At 45.7% G+C, this 9,761-nt stretch overlaps 1 protein-coding gene across 1 annotated transcript; it reads left to right on the top strand.

Annotated features, from left to right (window-relative positions):
* Positions 1 to 7: 7 nt before the first annotated feature.
* Positions 8 to 5,753, top strand: LOC104491656 (5-hydroxytryptamine receptor 5B-like; the record flags this gene model as incomplete). The annotated part of the gene is given in 3 exon segments (XM_010134108.1): positions 8 to 454; positions 5,425 to 5,668; positions 5,671 to 5,753. Coding segments are annotated over 3 exon segments (774 nt in total), but the record flags the coding sequence as incomplete, so codon positions are not given.
* Between the last annotated feature and the right edge of the window lie 4,008 nt (positions 5,754 to 9,761).

Here is a 9,761-nt window from a genome sequence, read left to right as displayed (position 1 = left end):
CCTGGGGAGGCTGCTGAGCTTGGTGGAGGAGCTGTCGGCTGGGTGGCGATGGTGGCTGGGCCAGGAGCTGTGCCTCGTGTGGGTCTGCTTTGATGTGCTGTGCAGCACGGCCAGCATCTGGAATGCCACCGCCATTGCCCTGGACCGCTACTGGTCCATTACCCACCACCTGGAATACACGCTGCTCACCTGCCACCACAACTCCAGCATCATGATTGCTCTCACCTGGCTGCTCTCTGCTGCCATCTCCCTCGCCCCCCTTTTTGGCTGGGGGTAGACCTACAGCCCTGAGCAGGAGCGCTGCCAGGTCAACCATGAGCCATCCAACATCATCTCCACCTGCCTACCTCTCTGCGTGGTGCTCTTCATCTACTGGAGGATCTACAAGGCAGCCAAGTTCCGTGTGGGGGACCGCAGGAGGAACGCCATGGAGCCCCTGCCCAAGGTTGCCCAGGTAAGGGTGGGGAACAGAGACGAGACAGCCCACTGCCTCTGCCAGGCACCTATGCTCCTGCTGCTTGTCAGCTCCCAGCTGTCACTGCTGCATCGGTGGCTTTGGCAGAGCAAGACGACTGAGATGTGCCCTGGGGCTCTTCTGTTAATTTAGCTGTTACAGACCAGAAGTGAGTGGTAATTAGCCAGTGAAAAAGCACCACTCTTGGAGAAGAGTTTTATTCTGATTTTTTTCGTAAGAGTAAGTGACGGCTGCATTCACTGCTGGTCTTGGGAGCCACGTCATCTCTTCAGTCTGAATTTGCCATTCCTTGGGTGTTTTTCCTCTTTTTTTTTTACAGTGTTGATGGGGTAACAAAGAGATCCCTAGGTCGTTTAGAGAGTAAATGTATGCACATTTATCTGCCAGCACAGACTTTGTGTGGGATCTATCAGTATCTGAATAGATTTTAATAAGCAAATTACACATTTTATTTATAGTGCTTGGGCTGTTTTACCTTGAATACTGGGAACATACCGCTCACTCCATAGTACTGAAGCAATGAGCGATGAATTGTTTCTATTTTAAAATGAGCAGCTCTCTTGAAACCACGTCCTCCTCCTCCTTATCCCAAACATTGCTGCAATCCCATAAAGCCCAGGTCACATGGAATGTCTCATTCATTGTGGAGATAAACCTAACTGACAGGAAAGCTGTGTCCCTGCAGAAGGGTTGGGGTTGGCCCCTCGTGTCCCATCAAGTCAGGCTCTCTGCCTGACGGTGACAGCACCGTCACCCATGCCATGCTGCTGGGGTGCTTGGTAGTGCTCTCTGTAAGTTCTGCTTTCTGTCATACTCTTACTCTCACTCCTAGATGTGGAAATGATTCTTCACAGTATGTTCTCGTGATTGCACGTTGTACTTACTTCGTTGTCTCCGAGCTGAGAGGTGGCATACATACGTTTCTATACTCATACAGAGGTGCAGAACAGAACAGTTATATTTGAGTAATTTTTGGTTGAAATTTTACTTGTGTTTTTTAAAAACACTTTTTAAAGTTTTGGGAAAAATTACGTGAGGGAGATGGACATGAGACATCTGAGGTGTTTCTAGTTTTAATGAGAGCTTTTTTCTTACTATCCCTTGGAAAAAAAAAAAAGGAGAATTGGGATCCTAAATTAGGCTGGTGCTGTTAAAAGAATTTGTTTGCTCATTATGAAACTCCTTGCAAAGTGAATACTACAGTTGATACTGATGTGACCCTTGTGACATACTGTCACTGACAGAGAGCTATACTCTGTCACACCTTGTTGGTGGTAGGTAATAATTCTCTCTGTAAATAGCCCCATTGAAATAAATGAGACTGCTTGAAAAACAGCAGGTGCTGCTGGACAGTGCCCTGTTAAATCAGCACGTTACCAGTTTTGTGAGAGTCCTTTCCACTTCAGGTAATATCAGGCCCCAGAGCTCCAATGTGTTTTTGTAGTTTTTTTCTGCACCTTGATCTGTTCAGCCTCTCCAATCCACGTAACCACTTAGGAAAGTATGGGAGAGAAAACAGATTCTCCTTCTCTGGAGGAGTCACAGGCCGCCTATTTCTTATTTCTGCGTCTGACTGTACAAGTAGAAGAGATGGGTCAGGAACAAACTGCAACTGTCTGAAAGAGTGGCAGCAGATGTCATGTGGGAGAAAGGTGCAGCAGGAAGCAAAGTGGAGCGGCTGGTGATTTCCTGGGAGAAATACAGAGCTGTTCCTGCTTATGGCAGACGAAAATCCGGTGGGGTTTTCAGGTCTGGTCTGGACCGTTTGTCATATTGATGGAGCATCCAGGAAAGTGTAGACATTCCCGTGTTTTGATCCTTTGTTGTGCATTTCAGTTGTGCAGTTCTTGTTCAGAGAGCAAGGAGTATGCTAAAGCTGCACCAAGGCAGTAGCAATCTTTGCTGAATCACACTGTAATAGGCAAAACTGTGAATTTGTGGTAGTAAGCCAGATTTGATTGATGTCTTTCATCTTTCCCGTTGTTTTGTTATTGCAGGCCCTGGAGGTACAGTACAAACACATACAGAGTACCTGCCAGGAAGGGCCAGTCATAACAATCCTTAAAGCTATAAGGAACATTTTAAATCATAGGATTTCATCAGAATCACCTCAGTGCCATTTTTTTATAACACTGCTAGGAGCACAGGAGTGGGAGCATAGAGCACTAGGAACGTCCAGCCATTCAGTTGTACTTATTTACTGGGGACAGACAACCAACAGAAGAGGCACTGAATCATAACTCCCGATCAATGTACAGAAGGATGAATTCTGAAACTAAAACCAAACTCCTTTGTGTCTGTAGAAGAATTGGTACTTGAGAGCTCTTTTACTTCATCTGCCTCTCTTTATGATACCCTCACTGGCAAGCGGTCACCTCTGCACTTCTTGGAGCCTAAAGCACCAGGCTGCTATTTGCACTTCTATTATTATTACTGTTGTTACAACATTTTTCAGAAGTCCCAGGCAGAACTAGTAAAAAAATAATGGAAAAACAAGCTATGACAACACAGAAAGTAGAAATTATGTACATAGGAAGACTGCTGTCCTGTAATTTAGAAAGAAACACCACCATCTATTTTCACTTGATGTTGAGTATTCAGAGGCCTGATCTAACAACCAGTGGAGTTTCTGAAACTCCTCCGATTTCTGTAGGAGCTTGACCAAGCTGTAAATGCATCCTTCATTAGGGAAAATGCCTGAGAATTGTGGTATCTTCTAGCCAAATAAATAAATTAACCTTTTCTCACAATATGAAATTAAGTGATAAAAGTGTTGCTACTAGTAAATTCTGCAGTTCAGTCACAAGCCTTTTAACATGCCAAGTACTGAAAAGGCTCTGATTTGATGATGGCACACTGCAAGCTCTGTCTTTTGAGTAAGAGTTGAAGGTGAAATACAGTACCAAACCAGGCTGGCAGTAGTGACAAAGGCCTTTGTAGGGCTCTTCCCACGAGGTGTACTTATATTGCTGTTCCTCAGGGCTAAGACGTAATCTTTCAGGTTGCTTGTCACAAATTTGTCCTCGTTTCATCCATTTATCGCTTTTTGCAGAGTGTGATTAAGGATGTGCTAAGCAAGTCCTTCTGCAGACAAATGGTGTGATCCTTGCTGCAGGAGGGGTATCCCATTTTAATTGTCAGGACAGATGTGATTTTCATTTTCCTCCATTATTTGCCTGCGCCCATAATCTGCTGCTCTTACATTTTGCAGCCATGTCTCATGTCTGAGGGTGAAGTCAGGGATATCCATCTTAAAGAGTGATTGTCTAGCCAGTGCCAGTGCTCCCTCTCGCTGTGCTCATGTGAAGTAGAGGCCCTCCATCTATTACAGAGCTTGCACAAGGGTGGCATGCACCTCCTGGACTATGTAGCTCATTCACCCACGAGCCATCTCTGGAGTGGTGTCAAAGCCTGGCAGTGTCTGTGAATTAGCCCTTACGCAAATCTGAGAGCCTCAGGTTGCATCCGTAAATTGTTTATTTTATTGCACTGTCTTCTGAACTGCAGTGCCTAGAAGAGCTTTAAACTTGCAGATAGTTTAATCTCCAGACTAAAATCACACAGGAGTACTTTTTTTCTGGATAGACTCTAAGCACACTAATAACTTGTGCCCAGACCCTGTTTGCCATAGTCTCACTATGCGGAGCGCTGTGCTCTGCTCCCTGCACAGATGAGGTCTTGCCTTTAGCAAGAGAGAAGGAAACAAGCAGCACCCTCGGCAGCCTGGAGTAGCTGACATTTTCCTCTCTTGTGTAACTTCTACTGAAGCCAGAGTTTGAACTTAAGGCTGGTTGAAAAGACATTTTTCTAGCAATGTGAGTCCTTTCTGTGAGAATACGAAGTAGATCTGAGTGAAATAAAGGACAGGTGACAGAAGAGAGAAAATGAGGACCAGAAAATGGTGCTTCTTCAGCAAAGCTTTTCTTTGATTACTACCAGAGCATCTTATAAGGTAATGCAAAATAGTGGCACAGTGCCTGAGGGTTTGTCATTTCAGGTCCATCCTTATGCTCCCATTATCACATACTGCGTTGGCACTGTGACCAGGCTGCAGCCGGTGCAATACGCTGCTCTGACCCTCTCTGGGACAGAGAAGTGCCTGGGATGAGACACCTCTGTCAAGGCAGGGCAGAAGGCACCCAAGTCCCATCTTTCATAAGAGACTCGTCTTGATGAGTTTACTTTCCACTGAAATTTTTCCAAAGTGTGCAACTTTCAAACTTCAGGCATTTATGATTTTTTTTTTTTGTGGGGTGGGGTGTAATGAAATACCAGCACTTTCAAAAGATTGGACACTTTTTTGAAAAACTTCCCTTTAATTGAAATCCCATTCTTTCCTGCAGATTTAACTGAGCTTTTTGGGGTATGCTCTGTCCTTTCTGCAGAACAAGTTGTAGCACCAACACCAGGGATGGGGTTTTGAGCTCTGCATCCAGGCAGTAAGACTGTAGCAATCAGCTTTAGCTTGCAGTCAACCTGTGGGCAGTTGTTGCAGGTCCCACCTTAGGGAAAAAATGACCCAAAGGGCCACCAATGGAATCAAACCCATTTTTGCTTCAGGCCTGAGAAATCCTAAAGTTCACATAGCAGCATAGGAGGGTCTTGGTTTAGGGGTGGGCAGAAGGCACATGCCTTTGTTAGCCCTCCTCAACAACCTGATTTCCCAAGAGATATCAAGGCATCCTGTAAAATAAAGGCAACCAGAATGCCCCCAGCACACACGGCAGCGGTTACTCTATTTATCTTTGTCAGTCACGCTCAGCAGCTTTTCCACATAATGAGACGTCTGGTAATGTAGGCACTCTGGGGCATTTTCTTTCTGTTAGCATGGAAGGAATGGAGTTGGGGACTTGTGTGGTAGGTGCACATATGTCATCCTGTCATTTAGAAGTAATACTGCACTCGAGCAAATTCTCTTGGTAAGAATCCATGTTTGCTTTTGTTTTGAGGTGAAGGAAGCTTTGCATGAACCACAGATGGTGTTTACAGCTCGTCATGCAGCTATCATTTTCCAGACAGATGGAGAAACATGGAAAGAACAGAAAGAGAAGAAAGCAGCTCTGATGGTTGGCATCTTAACTGGAGTTTTTGTACTGTGCTGGATTCCTTTCTTCATCACAAAATTAATAAATGCCCTCTGTTTCTGCAACATCCCACCCATCTGGAAAAGCATCTCTCTTTGGCTTGGCTACTCCAGTTCTTTAATCCTCTCATTTATACAGCATTTAACAAAAATGACAACAATGCCTTTAAGAAGCTTTTTGTAAAGCAGCAGTAAAAGGGAACACAGAGGAGAAAATGATTCCTTTATCCTGGGGTAAGCATGCCTGTGGTATGTACAGTCTTCATGTGCAAGGCTGCTTGAGGGGATTTAGGGACAATGAAAGATAAGATGGAAGATATTTGGATATAAACCTACCAACAGTTTGCAGTCCCCCTTGAAAATACATGTAAGGAAAGTGTTTAGCCAAGAAGATGGAAGCAGTGAAGACCTGCCATCTGCTCTTTGAATCAACATGAGTTAAGGTCTGCAAGCGAAGCACTGCATGCATCTGATACTATGACTTTCAAATCTAACTGGACTGACCTCATCTCCTCAGCTACAGGTGCCATGCTGTAGCTCTCTCATCATCAGCAAAGGTGCCAGAAGGAACTGCTAATTGAGCAATACTGAAATGTTTGTGAGGTGGGCAGGATGCCGGCTTCATCTCTGAGATTTACTTGGAAGGGAACAAACATGTTGTATTCCATCAGTTGTCAAATTGATGTGCAATTAAAATGGATGACCAAGCAGCTCCAAAACGTGCCCCAGTATGACTGAAGGGCTGCCCGTTCTTGAGCAAGTAGCAGTCCTTGACAGGAAATCTTGGTGGGATACAGGTCAGTTGTTTTGTCCCCTGGGATTAAGTGACATTTTAGAGCCAAGTAAAATTACTCAGAGCTACTGAGAATGTGTTCACACCGCTTGCACAGGAGGAGGCTCGAGTGTGGAGTTTCCACCTGCATTGTACTCTGGCTCTACAGGGCTCAGCCTCTCCCTGTTTTCTGAAACCCAGGTGAGCTCAAGGTAAGACATCTGACACCTCCGAGTGACGGGGGACTGTATGCAGACCATAAAACTAAGCACGTGTGTGTGTGTGTGTGTGTTACAAACAAACACCAAATCCGCTGTATGCAATCACCAGGTTTGCAGGCAGCAACACGTGGCTGCTTGGCAGTGGTAGGTGAGCATCTACACCGTGCTGTCTGGGCTCCTTGCACTGTAAATGTACTCATCACCCAACCCGGGTGAAGGCCACACTTTGTCAGCTTGCGTCAACTTCCTCCTGCTGTAAGAAAAGTATTGATGCCATCAGGTGTAAGTGACTCCAAAAACACCGAAGTGACTCAAAACAAACCTGCAATTGTTTTTCTGCAGTCTAACAAACAGCCCTGTCCCAACAGTATATACATAAATAAATAATAAACAGGTCAGCATTGCCATGCATACTGCCGAGTCTCTCTCCTCTGCAGTTGTTCCTTTAGTGGGTTTTATGTCCTCCCCTTCCCTGGGGGATGGTGGGACGCTGACAGCATGTCTGAGTATTTCTAGCACGGCAGCTTGTTACTGACACGGAGTCTCAGCACCCTCTCCCATTTCCTCCTAAAGCTTCTGTAGGTACTGTAAGGGCAAAAAACATCGTAGCTCTGATGGGGCTGGGCAACACCACAACTCCTTTTCAAGGTGCCTTTTGTGCTGCCTTTCTCTGCCACATTCGTGTTTGCTGCTTCTTACGCAACCCTTTGATTCAAAGCGTGCCCTCTGGCAACCAGCACAAAACTGCCCTGCATCGCTAACACCAATTTCAGCTCCAGCAATACACACCACTGGTGTGCTGACCTCACTGCACTGCATCTCACACAGCGTCATCTCTGACAGCTGCCGAGCTAAAGGGCATCGCATTGACGGTCCCACCAAAGGCTTAATCTCCTGGCATTCTCTCACAGGCAGTGGCAGCCAGGTATATTTCTGTCTGCTAGGGACTGATGTACTTCACAGCTACAGCAGGGTGGTTTTATCAAGTAGCTTGAGCACATTGAAAAACCAAAAAATTATGCAGCCTTTATTTACTTACTTAAAAATAGCGTTCACTGTTGGGTAGCCTAGAACGATCCAGATACCCTGTGATCTCAGTTTGAGCTCGATGTCAGGTATATGGACAACTTAGACCGAGGCGAGTTCCAGCTTCTTTCTGGAGAAGGAACTTAAAACAAATGCCGTCAAAGTGCACATTCCTCTCGTTCCTTAGGGGAAGCGCCTGGCCTCATGTATGGTGAGCTCAGGCACTGCTGTTCTTCACATCCTTCTGCACCATGAAATTCCAGTGTGAGATGCTGCATCCGCAGCCACAGCTACCTGTGTGCTGTTTATACTTGCAGAGGATGTTTCTCCTCTCAGTTTAAGTAAGTGGGAATTAAGAAATTTTAATAACCTCAAATGGTAAAGAGTTGTTAGATAGCAGCTTAAGTGCCAACTTCAGTAACTCTCCCTTGTGACTCTCAACTTGCCTGCATATGGAATAGCTGCAGTTCAAGCTGGTGTTTGGAAGCTTAATTAAACCTGAAGGGACACATATGTAAGAGTATGGCAGTTACTAAAACCTACAGGCCTTACTCAGGACCACTGATGAATTTTTCAAATGAATTGCATTTTTCACGTACGACAGTCACTGCTCTAATTTCCTTAAAATCCAAACAGATGACATCTCAAGGAGGAAGTGGTCATCTTGGGCTGGTTGTTGAGAAGCATAGAAATCTGCATGTGGCCACTCCTGACATTTCCAGTAGTCATGCTTTGGCCTCCACCCCATCTGCGAGGTAAGACACGCCATTAGGAGCGCGCAGATCTAATCCCAACCCTGCTGGACGGATGTTAAGGCTCGCCACAGTCTGTGGCTGCAGCAGCAGTGAGAGTTGTCCTTGCCAGCCGACTAGAACAGCACCAGGCTCTCGTTCCAGTGCATGAACCATTCCAAGAAGTGACAGAGATTTAAGGGTACATTTTACCATGTCTTGACACCTGGAACTTGAGCCACCACCATGAAGCCAGAGGAGTCCTGGGCAGTTCGGGGAGCTGTACACTGTGCTGGTGGTACTGCAGATGCTGACAGTACAGCAGGGCCATCTTAATTGGCTTAAGAACTGGTAGCAGAGACACTGCTGTAGCATACAGCGTAGCTCTCCAGCTCCTCAAAGATTAACGTGGCTTCCTCAGGAGGTGAATCTGTGCCTCAACTTTCCTGCGAGAAGTTGTCAAGAGAAGTAGTTTAGTGCTCTGCCCACCCAAGCATTTGTGACAGCCCCGAGTTGTTACAGCCTGACAGGATTCCACCCAAAGCAGCCTGGCTTCACGCTTGACCAGAAGAGACCGGAAACGAGTGGAGCTCTCATTGTACTGCAGTGTGGTTTTAGACTTTAAAGGACTGCTCTCCTTCCTTTGAAAATTCCGGTCAGAAATTACCTCCTGACACTGCCCTTCACTTTGACAGAGAGCTGTCATCATTTTACTGAAAGGGAAAACTAACTCATTCCTGTTTAGCAGGACTGTCATATTTATAGTGTCAAAGCATCTGGGATATGATTCCCAGAAATCCCCTTCCCACAAGTAGCCATAGCATGATGTCTCCTGGTTCCTCCACACCCAAACTGACTGGGGCCAGCCTGATGGGATGGATAAGCGTGACAGTCATTGAGTCACACAGGAGGAAGAATGAAGCTGACCATCAGAAGTGATGCCTCTTGCATTTTGGTCGCTCATCCAGCATCAGAAGAAATGGCACCCTCAACACACACAGCCTGTGACAGAAAGCAACGAACAGCTCATGTAACCTTTTCCGTACCTCTGCAGCCTCTCTCCTCTCATTTTCGCACCGAGATCTGAAAGCAGAGTGTCTGTCTGCCCTCCTGGGTTTCCATCTATTGCAGGAAGAAGTCGACTCGTAAGAATCTGGACTCCAAGTAACTTCCTGTGAGCAATAACTGGATCTTCACAAACCCCAGACAGGTATTTTATTCTAAATGACTAGCTCCTAGCCAGAGCAATGGATCCTAACACTTCTACAGTCTCATGTTTTGATTCGCCATGTCGAAGTTTCCAGGTTCCTGTGTTTGTAACATGTAAGCATGAGGTTTAACATTGTACTGAACAAATCATCACATCATTCATTCTACACATAAGCTCAGTACTTACCCTACCCAGGAAATTTTGCTTGATTCTAAAGCAATTTTGATGAAAATTGTAAACCCC

Source organism: Buceros rhinoceros, unplaced genomic scaffold (assembly GCF_000710305.1).
Source record: "Buceros rhinoceros silvestris isolate BGI_N320 unplaced genomic scaffold, ASM71030v1 scaffold9984, whole genome shotgun sequence".
In the NCBI taxonomy this organism is placed as follows: Eukaryota; Metazoa; Chordata; class Aves; order Bucerotiformes; family Bucerotidae; genus Buceros; species Buceros rhinoceros.
Note: the sequence above shows the minus strand (reverse complement) of the source record. Positions and strands in the feature narration are given on the sequence as shown.